Source organism: Gymnoscopelus braueri (genome assembly GCF_963280865.1).
Source record: "Gymnoscopelus braueri genome assembly, chromosome: 4".
Classification (NCBI taxonomy): Eukaryota; Metazoa; Chordata; class Actinopteri; order Myctophiformes; family Myctophidae; genus Gymnoscopelus; species Gymnoscopelus braueri.
Genome location: NC_137605.1, coordinates 32,695,478 through 32,717,230, shown reverse-complemented (window position 1 = coordinate 32,717,230; position 21,753 = coordinate 32,695,478). Strand labels below are relative to the sequence as shown.

Genomic DNA, 21,753 nt, shown 5'->3' with positions numbered 1-21,753 from the left:
TAAAATAATGAAGAATTATGCATAAAGTCATTGTAGATTGATATTCATTTGAATCTGTATTTGGAAGAATTGGAAAAAAGAGAACACGTGCAAGCTGTTTGAAGTCTCAGAAGTAAACAACAACAACAACAAATGTTTCACATGATTTATCCCATAGAGCAGAGAAGATAAATTCATTGGTGGCACAGCAGGCCAAATGGTAGCATGACAATCCATGTCACAGAAACACTACAGACATGGCGGCTGAATGCCGGCATCATCGGCATGACATTAAACCATCTTCCACTTTACCATTTATGACATTAATGATCCTTATTCATTAACAGAGTGGATAATAATAATGCTCTTATGTTTATATTCTGTATTTCAGGGTGAAGAGTGGCCATTTTGACAGAGGCATAATGTGGGAGAAAGTGCCTCTTCTCTTCTGTTTGGTCCTCAGCAATGTGGGAGGTCAGAGCATATTCTATTCCCAGTAATAACAAACCATTACATTTTAACTTCCTAAACCCTAATTAGTTGACTGGAGTCCCCCAGGGCTCAATACTAGGTTCACTAGTATTTTCTTCTTCACCAAATCTCTCCCAAAAATAGCCGATCTACAAGCTCACAATACATTCCAACAGATTCATATTGCAACTTACTACCTAGTAAGGCATTGAATTGTATAGTAAGTAGTAAGTACTCTCGTAGAATGCAAAGAAACTAAGAACTATAATAGAAAGTGGGTCGCAAGTATCACTTTCTATTCTTTCAGCATCAAATCACTGATTGCACATTGTTAAATTCATGTTGATCATTCATTGTCTCTTCTCTTGGCCACAGCTGCAAAGGCATCTCAGTGCTGGCAAGGGGCAACCTACCCTGAGACAGTGGTCTCCCCAGCTGTGAGGAGCAGCAGCATCTTACGGGTGCCCACCGTAGCGTCCCTGGCCCAGTGTGTGGCAGCCTGCTGTGATCTGCCAGGCTGTGACCTAGCCTGGCTGTTTGAGCGCCGCTGCTATATCCTCCGCTGCCAGCAGAGGGAGAACTGCCGGCCCAGAGAGAGACCCGGGGCAGATTCCTACCTGGCCTTCCTGCGACGTGGCCCTCCTCAGACCCTCGTGCTGCAGTCGCTGGTCCGAGGGGAGCCCTACGCTGGCCGATGGAGACCCCAGACCCAGTCTTCTGAGGCCCCAGGGGACCTGGAGGCGCTGAAGGACCTTGCCCTGTTTGATGAAGCTCGGCAGGACTTCGCTGACCCTGGCATGGTGGATCTGGAGTATCCAGAGGGAGGCCCGGAGGAGAAACTGGGGGGTGGCACAGGTGGCGCAGAAACCGAGCTGTTTCCTGACTGGCCAGACTTGGAGAGAGAGATGGGGTTCAACCAATCAGAGAGTGAGGATGGTCCAGAGGGGGAACCAACAGAGATAAGTGTTGCCCAGAATAGTGCCTCCTCTGGGGCGAATATCAGCCTGGCATCCCAGCACAGCGACACAGAACCTACGTCAGCCCCTACTCCTACAGAGAAAACAGTAAGTGTCTAGAGGGTTTCAGAATTAATTAGCAGAGTGGTTAAGAGGGAGAGATAGATCTTGTCTATACAACATTATTAACCTACTTATAAATGCTTTATAATCTGTATGAACTCATAAATATGTATATGTTTTATTACAATGATAACACATTATACAGCATTTCATAATTACTTAAGGTCAAGTATCTTCAGAATACTTCAGAATTGCTGGTCACTCGCTGACTTTGTTTGGGCAGGATCATAATGTATTATAATTCTCAGTAGTAATACATACAAATAATTGTATAATGCATTATACGTACTGTTATAATTCATTATGAGGTGAGGTGAGGTGAGGTGAGGTGAGGTGAGGTGAAGAGGAGTCTGAAGAAATGAGTCTTCCAATCAGAATAGAAAACTTGTTTTAGCATCAATATTTTAGTAATTATCTAATTATCTATCTGCTCTTTTCCCCCATCACTTCCTATTTCACTTGTAACTCTAAAGAAATGATTGCTAGGAATCTAGAGCTACTGTATTAACACTTATTTTAACCAAAGATATATCACTTACAGCCCCTTTAGGCAACACGATGATTGTAGTTAGTTGCTCTGCATTGCTTAATTGTGATATTTCACATATTCTGCATGGGGTCAGTAATTTAGCAATAGACCCATCTGCCAAAGGAGGATAACGTCAAATAGAATTGGTTTAGATAGTAGAGAGACATTCAACCAAGGGCAGAGAGAGGTAATGACACAACCCAATCGATCCTGGGACGTTATGATTATGTGGTCGCCGCAGTAACTAGTTATCTACTACCACACCCCAGCACCAGATTTTAATGACAAGACATGATTAACAATGCCCAGTTGTGTAAATGTGTTTGTGTGTGTGCATGCTAACTTGCTGACGGGACAATTCCCTTTTTGATGCAATGCTGTCTTTTTCCCTCTCTCCCTCTGTCTCTGCCTCTATGCCCCTCGTTCCCACATTCAGTATATACATATACATATATACTGTACATACACACAATCTAACAAACAGGCCTGCCCTTCAGAGCAGGACAATGATTGCATTGGAGTCAATGCAACTCTGTCTTGACCCCAGCTTGATTCTTGATCAGACCTAGGGGAATGATAAAAGTGCTAAAGATTTCACCTTGTAAGTGCTTTTATTTTCACAGGACAGCAAAGTCCAGAGTGTGTCCCTCGCCATCTCTGATTCCACATCAGTGATATCCCCAGTAGAAGAACATGCTCCTGGGACCTCCCAGAAAAGCCATATGAGGCCTTCACTTCCTACTGATGCCACACCTTATCTGTCTAACAACACAGCCATGCCCACAGCAGGTAAGCATGCTATAATGGTGACTTGAGAAAGTTCACGTGCTAAAACTCACTTTAAGGATGAGTGCCTGTGCCTCTCAGACAGGGACCACAGCAGCATCAAAAATGAAAAAGCTTTTTGCACCTATTAAAAGTTTTTAAGATTATTTGTGTGCTCCAGCATTTTCCTTCTTGATGATATGATGGAGGTTTGCCTAGAAGCATTTATATTCATGCACTCCCACTCTGCATATTCTGAATTTACTTTGGTGAGCTAACATATAACATGAATTCAGTCAAGTTCACAGTTGTATACAGGCACAATGCACATTTGAATATCTATCAGTCGCTCATCAGCTAAGTTGCTTCTTTCCTTATTCCGTATCCACCTTTAGCTCAGCCCCTGATGGTGTCCCTTGGAGAACCTATGGAGCTGACTTTACCCATGGATACAGTCAAGATAGAAGCCTCAATCCACCCAGATCCCCAGACAGGTACAGTATGTAACAGTGCCCTTTTAAAATGAATTCTTAGGAGATATTTGTATTTACTTGGTGTGCTGAATGCACAGAACAAAGTTGAATGATCTAAATACATGATTTAATAGCAGTTGTGTTAATAAACCCCACCAATCATATACTCTGACTAGCTTAAACAAACCACAAGAATACACTCATATGTTTATATAATTAAATAGAACTAATTCACCTTAATGTTCCCAGAATCAACATACAGCTATGAATGGCATTTGGTGTATTCTACTGATGGCCACAGGGAGGCAATAGAGGGCGAGCATAACAAGTCAATCCAACTCAGCAGAGTGAGTCTCCCTGTGTCCTTGCATTACTCACTGACCTGAGTCTTGTTCATTCTATGGTGTGAAACAATATTTATGCATGTGTATATAACTTTCTAAAACCTATAATGATATCACATATCAAGCCTCTACAGAGAATGAAGTGGGGGGAAATTGTAAAGGTTTAATTGGAGAGAATCCTGGGCCTGGAATACTTAATAATCTAGAAAATTAAGGTTTGTTTTGGAATGAAGGTGATTTGATTAAAATGAGCACAAATAAAACATGCAACCACAAAGTCAGGATTAATCTATTATCACAATATTTATATCCTTCCATTGTTTGTTTCCAGCTGTCTGCAGGTCAATACCTGTTGACGGTGGCTGTGTCTGGACTTGGTTCATATGGAGAAGGTTCAGTCAACATCACAGTGAAGGAAGGTATGGGAAATGCAATCAGTTAGAAGCTAACAAAGCTAGAAGTAACTAACTAAGCCACAAACTATCAGCCTTAAGTCATGTCATAAAATATGTGTGACCTACAGTAGTATGACCTATTTATTTAATCTCCTCTCCGCCTCTCCTTGTAATTACTGTGTTGCCTGTGTAAGGCTGATAAATAGGAAAACTAGAGGAAATAACTAAAGAGAAACTGCCCCAAAAACCTTTCTTCTATTTTCTTCTCTTTTCTTCCATCCTTTTCTATCCTACAGTAGCATCGAGATTGAGCAAGCCACCGAAGGCTGTGGTTTTCCCTCTAACCCAGGTCCTGTCTTTCCCGTTCACCGAAGCCATCATAAACGCCAGTCGTACGTATGACTGTTCATTCACAATAAAATAGTCACAGTGAGCACATAAACGTAGCATTCATGCCTCCACCGAGGACATGTTTGTTTGAATATCTACTTTGTTACTGTTGTCTCTGCACTGTGGTGTTGATCCTCTCTTTAGTTTAGTATAGAACGCAACCAATATATACCAATGCAATGTCTGGCTGGTCGTTATTTGACATTTTTCAAGTTCAAGTTTATTATGTCCCAAATTGGGCAATTTATGTTACAGCAGATAGTAAGAAAGTAAGAAACTCCAACACACAGTAAACATACATACACAAGACACACATAGACATAGACATAATCACAAGATCCAGATAATAATAGCTACTCATAGCTACCTCCTCCTGCTGCTATTATTGATGGCACGAATGGAAGTAGGTACAAATGAGAATTTGTACCTATTGTTTTTAGCTGCAGGGGTCTTTAACCTTTGGCCGGAAGGCAAGAATTCATATTCAGGATTTAGGGGGTGAGAGCTGTCTGCCATAATAGAAGATGCTTTCTTAAGCACCTGCTGGTCATATATATGACTCAGACAGCTAAATTGTACCCCCACAATCTTGCTGGCCCCCCTCACAACCCTGTTAAGGGTTTGACGACATTAGTGTCTGCAATTATGCAGCTGGTGAACCCTGATTTTAACCACGTTTTTTTTGTGATGCTTCGTTAGCTTATAGATCAGCTACTTTTGAATAGGGCTTAAGTGGTTCAATAAAATAAAGGTCGGTTTGTGTATTTTATATTTACTTGTTTGCTTGTTCATCATATAATTAAAGTTCAATGTTCTATTCATATGTTGAAGCTTAATACGTGATATTGTGTATATTTTGTATTTCTTTGTTTGCTTATAAGTTAAATGTTCTCAAATAGAAACCTTAATAATTTTTTGAAGTTTTTCAAATTGATTGGAACATTTTGTACTTTTTAACAAACATATCAGTCAAAACATCTATAATCGCTTGTCTAGGATTGTGATTGGCATCGGATGCAGAAATCTGGTCGGGCTCTAGTTTACTGTGCTTAGGAATTAAATAATGCTATTTGTGGGTTTCTCTGGTTAAGAGTATTGGCTGAAAGTCTAAATTGTCAGTGTGTTTTATATCTGTCACTACAGAAAGTAATGCTGATGAGGTGACAGTCAGCGCTCACTGGGACCAGATGAGTGGGCCACCAATAGATCTGGGAGATTCCTCATATAAATTGATTCTTAACTTGTCCAACCTGGACATTGGAAACTACACATTCAGGTACCTTTATTGTGTCTTATAACACCTCATCACCTCTAGAACAATGGCATATTATGTAGCTTTCTTTCGCTTTTAGCTAAACTTGTGGATTTGTGTCCTTAGGGGACAGTTCTGTTCATTGTAATGATTGACTTTGTAATGATTGCATACATCCTTGTCCAACAGGGTCATTTCAGGACAGTCTCTTAGTTACAGTGTAATACAATCATTGTTTCCCATTAATCAGCAACACATTCTAACTGGAAACCACTGGCTTGGTTTTCTTGTTAACAGTTTTGAAATTATGCTGTGTCTTTAGATATTTCTCCTTGTTAGTCTGCAGAGTAACTTCTTCTCTTCTCTTCTCTTCTCTTCTCTTCTCTTCTCTTCTCTTCTCTTCTCTTCTCTTCTCTTCTCTTCTCTTCTCTTCTCTTCTCTTCTCTTCTCTTCTCTTCTCTTCTCTCCCACGTCGTGCTGTACCTTCCAGATTTACAGTGACTGATGCCACTGGGTTATCAGATTTCACCACAGCGACACTCAGAGTCATACCACCAAAGGCCAGTGACGTCCATATTGATCCCCAAGGCTCCCCCTTATCCAGGACCACAACCCCTGCTGTCACCTCTCCGGCCAGACAAGGCTACCTCACAACAACACCCTCAGCCCCAGTCTCTCCCTCTGCCACAGCTACTAACACTGGAAACTCAGGTAAATGCACTAGTAAATACATTCACATACTTATATACAGTGCATAGCCCTACTGTATATTATAAAATGGCTCATATCTCCTCTCCTCTCCTCTCCCTTCTCCTACATCCTCCAGGAAACAGAGCTGTCCCCTCAATGGAGCTCGGGGGTTCAAACCGTGGTCCGGTGGCGGTGGTGGGTACTGACATGAAGGTGATTCTCCCAGTGAGCAGTGTGGCGCTGGATGGAAGCAGCAGCAGTGATGACCGCGCTATCGTCAGCTACCACTGGGACACCACCAGGTACTCTAATACAGTGGTTCTCAAACATTTTCATGTCAAGGACCCCCAGATTGATATGTATCTGAAAAGATGTTGTGCCAAGGACCCCCATAAAAGAAGATTTGTGTAAAAAAAAATCAGAATATTCAAAAGGTACATGGTGTGCGCCGAATAGCGAAAATATCCGATCTACAAGCTCACAACGCATCGCAATTTTCTTTCCACCTTGAAAGTGGTTAAAAACATGCATTGCAGTATTAGTCTTATAGCTGTTGCATTTAATTGATTGTTGACGCACTCTGATTTTCCAGTGGTCCCCCAGGGATAAAGATGGAGGGTGGAAATGCAGCAGTAGCCACAGTGATGGGCCTGAGGGTGGGGCGCTACACATTCAGGCTGACTGTCAGCGACCAGGAGGGGGCAACAGACAGCGCTTCACTCACTGTCAGAGTCCAAGAGGGTAAAGAATTGTTATTCTTTTCATTTGCTGTCTGTCTTTTGATCTACTGACCTACAGTATCAACAGTACAGTACACAACTACCCAGTGGTGTAAAGTAACTAAGTACATTACTTAAGTACAATATTGAGGTATTTTTTTTTACTTTACTTGAGTATTTCCAATCTTCAGTACTTTTACTTCTACTCCACTACTTCTCACAGGAAAATATCGTACTTTTACTCCACTACAATTATTTGAGAACTTTAGTTACTTGTTACTTTGTAGATTTGGATAATTATTACAAAACATGCATTAACCACTTCAGCCATAAATACATTTCGGCCATTTGAAAATAGCCGATCTACAAGCTCATTTTCAAAAGATTTTTATATATTTGAAAACTTGAAATGGGACATTCTGCATAATGAGCACTTTCTACTTTCGGTACTTTAAGTACATTTTGATACCAATACTTTTGTACTTTTACTCAAGCAAATTTTTAATTCCGGACTTTTACTGGTAACTAGTTTTACTCTACATTGCAGTATTGATACTTAAAGTAAAAAATTTGAATACTTTTTCCACCACTGCAACTACAGTATCTGCCCTCCGTCCTCATCAACATGCTTCCTCCTCTTCTCCAGCCAGAAGCCTGCCTCCTGTGGCTCATGCTAGCGGCAGCCATACCCTCACCCTGCCCAACAACTCCCTGGTGCTCAGGGGGTCGGTGACAGACGGGGACCAGACCGAGGTCCAATACCTCTGGGTCAGGGACAACCAGAGCCCGGCCGCTGGGGTGAGTCTAGTCCCGGAGGTTCATTTTAGACACAAATAGTGAGTTCAATGAGATCTGACATTTATAACCCATTAAAACCGGGAACGCACTTAAACCATTATTTTATACTGCTTATAATAGCAGATCTACATGCTCGTAGAGCTTGTAGATCTGCTATTTTGAACAGCCAAAGTATAAAATAGCGGTTGTAGCTAAAATCCAAAATGACACAGATGCGTTCCCGGATTGAATGGATTAAATATAACCGCAAAACATTCATTATTGACACTGAAGCGAATGATGATTTAACTATGATTAGATGGAACCATCTCCAAACCTTGGGCCGATGATGACATAGCAAAGTTATTTGCATGCACCACAGCAAGAGAAAAAAATCTATATTATTTTTCTTTATAACTCTGCTGGACTGATACGGTACTCTGTTTCCAGGATGTGCTGTATGGCTCAGAGACTCAGCCCTCTCTGTATTTATCTAACCTGGTTGAGGGGACCTACCTCTTCCAGCTAAGAGTGACAGACGCTCAGGGACGAACCAGCACCGCCACAGCCACCGTAGAAGTGCGCCCAGGTAAAAACACCACCACTTAATAACACCACTACTATAACTACTCTCCTACTACTACTACTACTAATAATAATAACAACAATATAATAATATCATACGTACATGCATGCATGACTTAAATACGCACACACACACACACACACACATACACACACACACACACACACACACACACACACACACACACACACACACACACACACACACACACACACACACACACACACACACACACACGTAGGCACAATCGTAGGACTGGAAACAGGATGGCTATATTATGTACAGTATGGTAGATACATACAGTATAGGTGTGTGTTTTAGAGCTGTAAGAATTCATCTCCTAACCGTGTCTCGTACACATTCAGAGCAAAACACACAGTGTGTTTGACCGAAGAGTTCATACTGTATCATGACCCCGTGTGCCATCTAAAACTCATTAACAACATACTCGAAAGTAAGTTAAAAAAAAGAAAAAGAAAACATGTTCTGGAGACACACACGGTTCATCTAGCATTACCTTAATATGTGATGTATAAACGTGATTGATTGATTGTTTGCCTGGCAGACCCTGGAGGCAGTGAGGAGGTGGAGTTGGAGCTGCTGGTGGCGGTGTCTCAGGTCAGCGTGTCTCAGAGGGACACGGTGCTCAGACAGCTGGCCGCGCTGCTCCACATCCTGGACAATGACATCCACCTCCGAGCCCTGCAGGGACACTCCCACCTCAGGTGCACCGCACGTCACTCACACTGACTGCACAGTGACGATCCTATGGTGTTCATTCATCTCGGAGAGTTTACCAACCTCTTCATATTCATATCCTCTCCATATTTGGACTTTTTGTGTTTTTTTCGTAAATGAATGACCTACTTGGATCATACTACAGCGTCACACGAAAGCATCAAAAGTACAGTAGCAGATCCAGCCGCCTTTCGAGCTTGTAGATCTGCTACTTTTGCTATTTTTTAATTTGAATCCTTGAATTTGAAACCTCATATGTCCAACAGTTTTGGACATATGAGGTTTCCAGCAACAAAATGTAACCAAACATTACAGTAGTTGTACACTCTCAGAGATATATGAATACTGAGGATTCTGCTGTGTAACCGGAGATATGCAGACACACGTGCACAAGATCTCAGCACACAGACAAATAAACTGACTAACAGACACATTCTCGAGCGAAACACATTGTACATACAATCACGAATCACACAAATCTCTCTCTCTCTCTCTCTCACACTGACACACACACACACACACACACACACACTAACTATGCATGCTTATCTGTGTGTTTGTGTGTGCGTGTGCGTGTGCGTGTGTGTGTGTGTGTGTGTGTGTGTGTGTGTGTGTGTGTGTGCGTGTGTGTGTGTGTTGCATACAGCACGGTGCTCCAGTTCTCAGTGCAGGGCCCTGATGGGCCAATGCCTGGCTCCAAGCTGTCCATGATTCTGCGGAGCCAGCTGTTGAGGGAGAAGACGGACTACCTGCTGTTCAGAGTCCTCAGGGTCGACACAGTCTGTGAGCTATAACCCTTTTTATATCCTACCGATTTCATTGATCCTATACCTCACTGACGTCCCATAAAATGATCCTATAGCTGTTTGTGGGGGGACGTTCATGAGGGGTGTTAGTAGTATAGGTAAGTCCTTGGTTCACTAATACTAGAAGTTCTACATTTTAACTGTTGAATGAGAAATTCCAGAATTGTATATACTGTAAATACTATGTTTTTTTTTGGATGTTTGCTCTTCGTTCATTATTAGTTGACACCATTTATTGTATGAGCATCTCTACACACTATGCACTACCACTACCACACCCTGTCATTCAATTTGATCATACTGCACGTCACTGCATATGATGGACTGTCCCCTTAGGTGAGAGAGAGACGAAGCAGCGAACACCCCCGAACACCCCCCCCCCATCCCCACCCAGTCCCATACCCATACTGCCATAACCTCCTAGTATTAATATAAGAAGAAAACTAGTCATCCAAATAAAAATGTTTTTACGTCATCTTGTGATTTGTCATGTCCATATGACGTCAGTGTGCTTGCGTCACTGTTCTGGGCATGGCCAGTGCGACCCAATCACCAAGGAGTGTGTCTGTGACCCCTTCTGGACCGAAAACCTCATCCGCCTTTTCCTCGGAGACGGAGAGAGCAACTGTGGTAAGATTATTGCTAAACGTGAAAACGTTGACCAGTGGTGGAAAAACTACTCTGATTTGTGATCTTGTAGATGTGCCATTTTTTTAATAGACCAAGGATAAAGGTAGTTGGTTAAGTACCTCAAAGTTGTACTTAAGTTGAACAAGGGCTACCTCATAAAAGAGATTTCTGATCTCAATGGGATTTTACCTGTATAAATAAAGTACAATATATGTACTTAGCCTACTGTAGTTACTTTCCACCACTGACCTTGACACATTAACACCATGAACTGTGGTTTGAAAAGTATGAAAATGTGTGACAAAGTCTCAAATTGTATCACTTTTACATCTAGAAAAGTTTGGGATCTGGGCAAAAGTGCCTGAAAAACAGTGATGTTTTTGCTTACACAGGTAAAAGTAGACACTAACTTACTGTGCTATTTTATTTACACTTTATGTACAGAAATGTACTGTCCCAAATCCCTAGCAAGGTGTGTATGTTATAGAAATCTCACCTTCTTCTATTCTGAAAAAAATGACAACCCCTGAAAAAGAAATAAAAAAAAGATGAACACAATAAAATAAACATTGTATGAAAGAAATTTATAACACAAAAAAAAACTGTAGGATGTTATGTTAAATAATTAAATATGGTTATTTTCCTTTATTATTCAGCACTGTTCTAAACTCTGTATGGTCTGTGTTTGTCTTCCTAGAGTGGAGAGTGCTTTATGTCATTCTCTCCAGCTTCATGATGATGGTCTTTGTTCTGTCAGCCAGCTGGACCCTGATCTGCTGCTGCAAGAGGTGAGCAGACATACAACCACTGCAATGATTTTACACAAATATTTTCTTCTGATATACTGTTACCAAATAAGATTTACAGTGCCCTACACTTGCTGTCATACAACTCTTAAGCAAACAAGACTTTACAAAAGTCACGACTTGCAGTGTTCAATGGTTACATTTCAATGTAAATATTGTTGACTGCTTAGAAGGAGGCGAACCAAGGTGAGGAAGAAAACTAAATACACCATCTTGGACAACATGGACGAACAGGAGAGGGTGGAACTCAGGCCCAAATACAGTGAGTCTGAAGCCTAATGCATGCGTTGATGTATGGTCGGATCTGTGGCTCTAGTCTGGACAACCAGAACCCCATATGCCTATATATGTATTTATTCAACCTTATGTTAATGAGGGGGCGTGTCTTGACTATTTAGGTATTAGCAATCAATCAAACCCAGAGTGATCAAACACACACTGTGATGAGATTTCAGTATCAGGCCCTTTTTCACAAAGACCGTAAGTGTTCAGTTGAAACAGGTATTAGCAATCATCCGCTAATACCTGAATAGTCAAGACATGCCCCCTCATTAACATATGGTTGAAGAAATACAGAAATAAATAGATTAATACATAGCAAACTGCATTTCAAATAAATAAATAAACGAAATATATTGGGAAATGAATGAGTTTGGAAATAAACACATAAATACATTTGTTTATTTGTCTATTTTCTATTTCTTCTAACTTATATCTTGAGACCTTTTCCTCACCACATCAGTATCTTGACATGGTCTTGCTGTCATCTCTCTCCTCTGTCTGTAGGCATCAAACACCGGAGCACAGAGCACAACTCCAGTCTGATGATGTCTGAGTCTGAGCTGGACAGTGATCAGGACACTATCTTCAGCCGGGACCGACCCATCCGTAGCAGGAACAGGGCCCATGCTCATGCCACCCGCAATGGGAATGCTTTTGGCTGACAGGTGGAACAAGAAGAATAAGATAACTTCACACAGGGAGTTAAACTCACTTTTACCTGACCCTGGAAGTGACAATGATTGTCTGTAACTGTAATACACGGGTAGGTCACGACTGCCTGGACTGAAGACTCTGGGAATCGGAGATGATCCAAGTGAAGTTTGAGTGTGCAATTTGTAGACAAATAATGGATGCAATGGTGCACAAGGGAGGGTCAGATACAGGTCCAATGAAGATGGATTTACCTCAAATATGAATACCAAGAATGAAAATGTAAATACGCCGTCTCATAAACTAAACCAACTGCAATATTCAGTTAATTTAAGAACTTCTAGACTGAATATTTCAGTTGATTTAAATGAAATGACACCATACATTATGGGTGCGCAGATACAGAGAAGACAGAGGACTGTCTTGGAAAAGGGCAACGCCCTCCAATATGGATTTGAACAGTGATTAATGTACTGTAAATAAGTCATGTCTTTTAAAATGTGTTAGCAACCCCAGGGAAGAGTTTCATCAAGCTTCTCACAGTAGGACTAACTTGTCTCATAATGATCTGAAAGACAACATGAACCATGGAATAACACTTTGAAACCAAGTCATGCAGAGCAGTTGCTAATGGGGTGCATTGATCTGTTAATTTAATTTGATTATTGGGTTTGTTTTAATACACCAGAATTGTTTCAATACACCATAACACTTTTGAGATAACTTACTTAGCATTACATCAGATAAAGATAGAACATAAACACAGCTGTACCAGAGGTATTATTTGCTGTTAATGTAAACAAGATCCACACAGTGCAGGATTACTGGCTAGTTAGTATTTTATGCAATGCAATTTTTGACAATCATTTTCGTTTGTTGCATGAGTGCTGAGCATAAATATGAATTCCTTAATTAAAGAAACTAGCAACAGCTTTGTGATCTTATCCAAGTGAAGAAATCGGTTACAAAATAGTTATTACCTCTGAGGTGCGTGAGACATATTTAGCAAGGCCCATATTGTCTTTGACGAAACTTCAATCTTTATTGTTTCAAAACCTTGTTAATAAAGCAAGATCATATTGTCATACCACTTTACACATCAAAATACCCTCAAGAACAGTTCATTTACTTCTAGATTAATATATTTGTTTGTGCTGGCAATGTCTGTAAATACTGAAGTGAATCAGATCTGTATTTTGAGTTGATGTTTGAATTTACCATAACACTATAATAAATTGTGCATAGGGGATATATGCTTGTAATTGATTATATATTAAATTATCTGGCTCAATTCAATTTGCATTCTGGAATCACAATGCTGAAATGAAGCCAGAAGGTGTTGTACTGTAGCATGTTCTCAGTGGTTCATTACCTCTTTCAGAATGAGGAATGTGGAGCTCCAAGCCTAGATCACCCTACAGTTTGAAGGGCTACACCAGTAGCAAAAAGCTAAAAGGGGTAAAGTAAGCCGAAAGTAAGCTGGCCATGGTGGTTAGCTCACTTTCTTCCTCCATGTTCACCTTGGTCAATACCAGGTGAGCATGGAGGAAAAAAGTGAGCTGGCCACCACAGACAACCTCCTATCCCAGGTCAGAGGGAAGGAGGCCATGCTTCAGGCAGGGCTGGACATTAAAGAGTTTGGAGATTTTAATTCTTAGTACAGTGGAAAGAGATGGTTGGACAATGTGACAAGAGATCCCTGGATGTGCAATGTCTGCGGCTTAGAATAAACCTTCTAGATCAGGGGTCTTCAATGTTTTTTGTTTGATTACACATTATCTTTTCAAGTCTTGTTGGATTCATGTTAATGTGTAGTTTACTTAGTAAACTTGAACTTTGGCTTTATACTTTGTCTTCTATTTTTTCGGTCTACACCAAAACCAATTTGACGAAAATAGCCAATCTAGTTTCGGTGAATGTTCCCTCCGGAATACATATGCTAGGCTTTTATTGTGGTTTATGTAGGAAAAAAAGGGGGGGGGGGATATTTGGTGGCCCCCCTGTAGTAACTCTGAGGACACTCTCTAGGGGTCCCGGACCCCCTGTTGAAGACCCATGCTCTAGATCCCTGGCAAAAGCTTGATAACCCTGGTCACAGGCCCAGTTACGTTTCCATGCCCAAGGCCCTTCCTTTCTGTGTCATCCCCCTTGCTGTTCATCCAATCTGGCAAGTAGTAGTGTGTAGACATTTTAAGCTTGCTCACTGGCAATTCAACATTTTATGTTCTTCTTCAAGTAGCATTACTAAAGATATTCAAATGTTCTCTTAGTAATGTGACCACACCTTATGTCTGACCCCCCCCCCATTAATAACTGGAATCCAGTGATATCCCTAGACTGCATTGTTCATTTTAACTTTCGTTTTTAGTCAAACTTGCCTTGAACTTCTTGTTTTAATTTCCTAAATGCTCCTAGAATATCTTGATTTTTATTATTTTGAGATACACTGGACACACATCTGTGGTCATTATGTTATGCAGGATTCTTCATGATTTCACACTATACTGGTCAGTATACTTGGAATACATGTCGACAGACACTAGTTCAGACAATGGCTGAACACTATTATCCATCAGTACTTTTCTGAAGTTCTTGTATTTACATAGTTGTCTCCGCCAGGCCGAAAGGCATGGCGAGAGAGTATGTTTTGCACCCTGTCCGTCCGTCCGTTCGTTACCAGCTAATCTCCGGCACCGTTGGTGGGTCGCTGCGAAACTGTGCACACACACTCCCTGGATGCCAATTCAGAACCTCTGCCCCAAATTTTTCACATGGGCCTGTTATAGCGCCACCAGGAGGCCGATTTGTGCAAAACCCATTATTTTATATTACTCCTACAGATTTGATCCAAAAGGTCATGCAAATCGGTACACAGTATCTCCAGTCATGTGATCAACCCGGATCTGTCTGATTTTCCAGATTCCATCCTCATTGGCTAAGGTTGGCTTCCAAAGTTTGCAGGATTGGTCCGTTTTGAACAAAATACCTCAAATCATGAACGCAGCTTGTGATTTCCGTGAAATTTCACACGCACATTCCCACTAGGCAGAGGAAGAAATGCCACCCTTTTCACATTGGCCTGTTATAGCGCCACCAGCAGGTCTAATTTTATTTTTGGAACAAAATGCCTCAAATCACGAATGCATGAAATGTATGTGTCCGATGGCAGTGAAAGGCCTATAAAGAAGCACCCTTTTCACATTGGCCTATTATAGCGCCAACAGGAGGCCACAATAACGTACCTGACCTGGCGGAGACTTGTGCTCCGAGGAGCACTTTTTCTAGTTAGAAAACGTGTTTGTACAACATGTGACAATATAGTGGATTTTATATTCCAGGTAGCAATTATTACATTACAGGCTCAGTAGTAGCTCACTGTGTTTTATTGCAAATTGAGAAAAAAGGTTAAAAAAATAAAATAAATCCCATTACATAATATCTAAGACAATAATCAACACAATTGTTAGCAAAGGCTTTTGAATTTTTTATATTGAAACAATTTTATTAAAATAATTATCAATATTTCAACAGTTATTATTCACAGAATATAATACATATGTATGGGATGTTGAAAAACATGCTCAAATTCTATTGACATTTGACAAATGTAACACCAGCAAGGTTCATGGCGATCTGCCCATTAAAATATGCAGGGCTCTGGGGAGCATAAAGGACGTCAAATTCCATTGCAATCCAGCCAGTACTTTTTACTTACTTTTAACACATTGCGTGCCAATCGCGTTCTACGCGAACCTAAATAACAGCGCAGCGTGCCAGTCGCGTAGATCTACGCGAAGTGTTTTTTTTTCTTCTTTTTTTTCCGCAGTGACACATTTCATTGTAGGCCTCTCTCGCAGTGACACATTTCATTGTAGCACACCGGAAACGGAAATTTATGTCAATCAAAGATATTCGTTCCCATCCGCCGCCGCTCTAAAGCTTCCGCTAATCCGCCATTATCTCGGTGTTGTTTTTCTCCGCGCTGAACGCTGTTTAATAGAAACTGCGACTACTGCAAAATGGAATGTCGCCGATTGAAAATTTCTTCTCTGGGCCACTCACACAGCTACCCTGTGTGTCTACAAACAGTTTAACGCGCGATCATAAGGTATTTAGCGAGGTCTGTGGCGGGGTGAAAAAAACTAAAAATCGCTGGCACTGGTGAGTACATTATGATATTAAACTCTGGCATGGAATGTGTTAAGTGTCGTGTTGGAAGGATGCACGATCAAACATTTTTTTTCTTTAACAGAAGAAAAAAAATGTCAAAGAAACAATCATATCAAAAACCTAGCATTTTTTACTCAAACCTGACACGAGTTAATGGTATTTGGCTGCATTTAATTGTATTTGTCAAGATCAAAATGACCTGCTTGGTCATGCCTAAGGAACGGGCAGGAGACTTGTGGAAATAGACGTTTTATATTTCCACAAGTTGAGGAGTGACGCTGGTGCCTCTACCCCGCACAAGACCCTGAAACGTGTCCTGAAATAGAAGCTGTGAAGCACGGCCCAGATATCGTTGCTTATCGGCAACAGAAGGACCACCTCAAATTTAACAAGGAAGTCAAACAGAGTTTCAGCTCTGCAAGATGAGGATGTCACAACATAGGCGGGTGCATATATGAAAAAAAAAGCACCTTACCCCCAAAAAATTGGAACAAAAGGTTTCTCAACAGTTTTTTGTAGTATGTGGTGTCCTGAATAACATACTAAAAGTCTACCAAAGTTTGACCACTTTTAAGGTGTTATTTTCAAGATGGCGTCCAAGATGGCCAAAAAAACGTTAAAATAGCTTAATTCCTTCATTATTTATCCTAGACAAGTACTTTTTGTGTCTAACCCCATGTTTTGGGGGCCTGGGAATCCATTGGACTTGTCCAAATTGCAGAGATACAATTAGATAATTGTGAAATCCTATATTTTGTTTGAGACTCTATTAACACCCTCTGAAATGGTCGTCTCAAGTTAACTTAACTAATTATATAATAAATGTCCAACAACTTATATTATTTTTTTACTGGAACAAGGCTTTAAGATATCCTCAAAACACAACACAACTAATAGTCACCATTTGCAGAAGGTGGTGGCAGAGAATATTATCAGTTGCAATATAGTATTGTTTTCAATATTGCCCAAACCAAATTCATCTTTGACTATACACCCCACTCAAAAACAATTTCTTGCATTTTGAACCAATCTCTCTGCACCCCTCCCCTTAAGCACCCCACAGGAACTTCATAACTCCTCCCCTACATACACAAGAATATTTATTTTTCTTGTGGACAAGCGCAGTGTCATCTTGTAGACACACGATTTTGAAAAACATTGAATAGATGTTTATAGAACTTTTTAACACATTAGGAAGGCAATCAGTGTGAGTGTGCAAAGAGGGATGGGGTGGTTATGGAGGTTAGTGTAGAGCTGTCAGAACTGGGTGACTAGACAGAGGGGGGTATGCGGGGTGGGTCTGGTCTAGAGTTTAGTGGGCCTAGGGTTCCCCTCAGGTGGGTAGAGGGGAGTATGGGGGTTACTGGATTGCTCCCTGGGCAGTTGGAGCACAGAAGAGCAAAGTTAGGAGCCAAGGAGACCCTGAGCTTCTGATCTCCCCCATGTCCGACGTGCAAAACCTCCAACAGAAATGATACGCCATCTCAACGAAGACAGTTCTGCAAACGATACATGAAAGATAAACTTCTTTGCCAGATCTCATTCCAAGTGGCTTAGGGAGCCTGCGCTCTCCTCGTTCTCAGCTCCTCCAAAAGCAAATTAGCATTTGGGATGCAAACAATTTCTTTGTCACTACACGCTGGAGGACGGAGTGAGGAGGAGGCAGAAATTAAGGTATTGGAATTTAGCTGGCTGAGAGGAGTGTCCCTATGTCGCCTGGCTCACTGGATAGTCCCACTGGTCCCAAGTGGACCTCCACGCTGGCTCCCGAGATAGGCACTCCCAAGATAGGCACTCCCAAGATAGGCACTCTTGAGTTAGCATAGGTAGCCAGTGGTGGTGGTTGTAAGACCTCCACATGTTGCAAGACTGTGTCAGGCAGACAGTCATGTCCCTATGTATGCTGGTCCCAAATGGACCTCCTGGCGGGTCTGGCTCCTATGCCCGAGATTGGTGCTTGTGAGTGGGCATAGGTAGTGAGGAGGGTCACCCCCCCCCCCATAGTGGTGGTTGTAAGACCTCCACATGACTGTGTGTCAGGCAGACAAGGGTGTCTATGTCGGACTGGCTCACAGGAGAGTTGGTGGTGGCTGACCATTAATATTCCCAGGGGCCCCCAGTGACTTATCGTTATGGCTCAGAGTGTCCTCTCCCCTCTCCAGAACAGCTCCAGAACAAAAAATTGGTGTATGCCGAAAGCGATGCTTGTTTGTTGGCAGCAAGGACACAGCCCCTTATGGGCGTGGAGGTCGGTTAGATTGGGATTCTATGGGGAGACTGGAGCCCAGGGCGTCATGGGCTGTCCCCTATACGTACCTTCTTGCTGTTACAATTATCCAGAAAAAAATATCAAGGTTCAAGATTATTGCCAGCAGTACCAATCACAAAACAAAGACATGTGAAATTAATTTTGCACTAAAACCTCACACAACTACTCACAGGAATAAGGAGATGTCTGTGACAAGCAAATCTGAACCTTATCCACGCCACACTCCTCCACCACCCCTGCCTAGACACCCAGTAGAAGACACTAGATACATGTTGTGATAGCTCTGTACTGACTTGCACACACCCTCTCTAGGCCCACAAGTGGCCATTATTTTCCTACTGAGTGTAGCGTTGTGAGCTTGTACATCGGCAATGTTTGCCTCTTTCTTACCTAATATTTGAGATAATATATACATAGATAATATAGTCTTAAGAGTAATTAAATTGTAACTTTAGAAATGTGCAGATACCCTGTATACACTTATACTGTATGTTGGTTTGTTTACTGTCGAGTGAGAAAACAATGTTGCACATTAAGCTAACCATCAGTTTGGGAACCAGACACCTTTACAAACAAATTGGTGAAGACATTTCTCGGTAAGGAATTTCTTCCAAGATTTGTGTAATATTCCTAGTCTATCACTTGGCAGCCATGTTTTTACAAATGTCACAGTACCACCCAGTAATAATGAATTTATTCCTTATTGGTATCCAAAGAAATTTTGAAAGCTTCAACAGAATGTGAATTACATGTATAGGTGATGAATTCGCCAATCCTGGGCATTATGGCGTGTAGAAAAGGGAGAAATGTCCAATTACATTGTTAAATATGCTTATAACCAATTGCTTCAATATTTAATTGTACTTATAATCACTTGACTATAATGTATATATGCTAATTGGAATCCTAGATCACCAAAACATGGGGTTAGGCACCATAATTACTTGTGTAGGGCAAATAATGAAGGAGTAATGGTCTTTTAAGGAACTGGTGGTGGCCATTTTGGAAATTTGACATTTCTAATGATCAGATTTCGGTAGACTTTTGATATGTTATTAAGTACACCTGATACTGCAATAAACCATTGAGAAACCTTTTGTTCCAATTTTTTGGGGGTCAAACCATATTTGCACCCGCCTAACAAAGCACATCATCAGGAACATTTTGCAGACAGAGCTCGAGGTGTCCCTGGAGGAAGCTGCGAGGAAGGAGCCAGCTCATAGGGCCTTTCGCTCTGAAGGTGGTGGACATGTGCCTGTTGCAGTGGATGGCGGAAGGGACTACAGGAGTATGGGTGCAGTACCCAAGGCCATAGAGGCTGAGTGGACTGGTAACGTCTCTGCAAGAGAAGGTCAGAATGAGAGGCACAGTGGACACCTCCTGACAAGCCATGTCAGTGGTACTTCTGCACAGATTGCTGAGGATCCAGCAGACCAAGAAGAGTGGGAGGACGAAGAAAATGATGAGACTCCTTTATTAATTCGAGCCACAAGGAAGGGTGTGGTCACTGGTCACTAAACCACAGTCCCTCACCTATAGTGCTTACAAATATTCAACCCAGTGTTGAATATGCAGTTTCAGTTAAACCAAAGAAGCGTACCACAAAGACAGCTGCACAAACAAAAAAGGAACCCCCCTCCATTTTCACCAAGAGTTACTTCATAGGCAACTTCAAACACTTTGACAAAACCAAGGTTTCCCCAGATGCGTACCCTGTCCTTAAAGAAACAATGGAGAAGTTCTTTGACCGGATGGTGGAAGGATTAAGTTAAACAAAATAAACGTCATGTTTATTAAGTCAAAGTCAACATTAAGGAGATTTCGTGAAAGTTTTTGAGGAGTGCAAGTCTTTTGCTACCAGTTTTCCTTTATGGTTTTGAGACCACCGCACCAGCAGTCAATCCTGAACAAAGGACAAGGAAGGGCGCAACGGTTTAACCTGGACTTTATATTTATACATAACTACCGTATTTTCCGCACTATAAGGCGCTATAAGTGCCTTATAGTGCGGATGCGCCTTATAATCCGATGCGCCTTATATATATGTATCAATATTGGTTCCCTTGGTTTCCGCACTATAAGCCGCACCGTCAGTGCGCCTTATAGTGCGGATGCGCCTTATAATGCGATGCGCCCTATATATGAAAATAATACATTTATTGAAGGTGCGCCTTATACTCAGATGCGCCTTATAGTGCGGAAAATATGGTAGTTATTTTCTTAATAAAGTTGTTTTTGCTTTTGCCGAGACTATGTTTTCACCCCTGTGCGTCCGTGTCCGTCTGTGAAAAGCTAATCTCCGACCCGTTGGACCGATCGGCATGAAACTGTGCACGCATAGTCCTTGGAGGCCAAGTAAATATCCCTGTTTTTCGGCCTGTTATAGCTCCACCAGGAGGCAGAATTTTGCAAAAAAAATGTTTCGATATTCTACAGATTTTTTCCAGACATCACACCAATCGGTACACATTATCTCTCTTATGTCATGTGATCAAGACGGATCTGTTTGATTTTTCATATTCCATCCTTATTGGCTAAGATTGGCTTATTTTTTCTGTCTTTTTGTTTTCCATTGTCTTTTTTCTTGTATTGCTGTATAAAATGTAAAATGGATGGATGTACATTGTACTCTGTCAATAAACAAATCTTTAAAAAAAAAGATTGGCTTCTTTTCAGGAGTGGCCCATTTTGAACAAAATGCCTAAAATCATGAACACAGTGTCCGATTGCAGTGAAACTTTGCACGCACCGTCGAAGAAATGCCATCCTACATTTTTCAAATCGGCCTCATGGTGGTGCTATAACAGGCAGATTTCAGTGAGCAGCTAATCTACGGCACAGTTGAACTGATCGGCATGTGCATGCATAGGCCAAGTAAAAACCTCTGCCCCAAATGTCTCACATGGGCCTGTTATAGTACCACCAGGAGGCAGATTTATGCTAAACCCATTT

At 41.4% G+C, this 21,753-nt stretch overlaps 1 protein-coding gene across 1 annotated transcript; it reads left to right on the top strand.

Moving 5' to 3' along the window:
• Nucleotides 1-809: 809 nt before the first annotated feature.
• kiaa0319 (KIAA0319) lies at nt 810-12,373 on the top strand (the record flags this gene model as incomplete). Its single annotated transcript, XM_080425878.1, has 17 exons — nt 810-1,514; nt 2,682-2,847; nt 3,219-3,317; nt 3,982-4,059; nt 4,332-4,427; nt 5,569-5,701; nt 6,168-6,388; nt 6,504-6,669; nt 6,960-7,108; nt 7,733-7,884; nt 8,314-8,452; nt 9,015-9,174; nt 9,834-9,970; nt 10,501-10,623; nt 11,321-11,411; nt 11,600-11,691; nt 12,216-12,373. Coding segments are annotated over 17 exons (2,865 nt in total), but the record flags the coding sequence as incomplete, so codon positions are not given.
• Between the last annotated feature and the right edge of the window lie 9,380 nt (nt 12,374-21,753).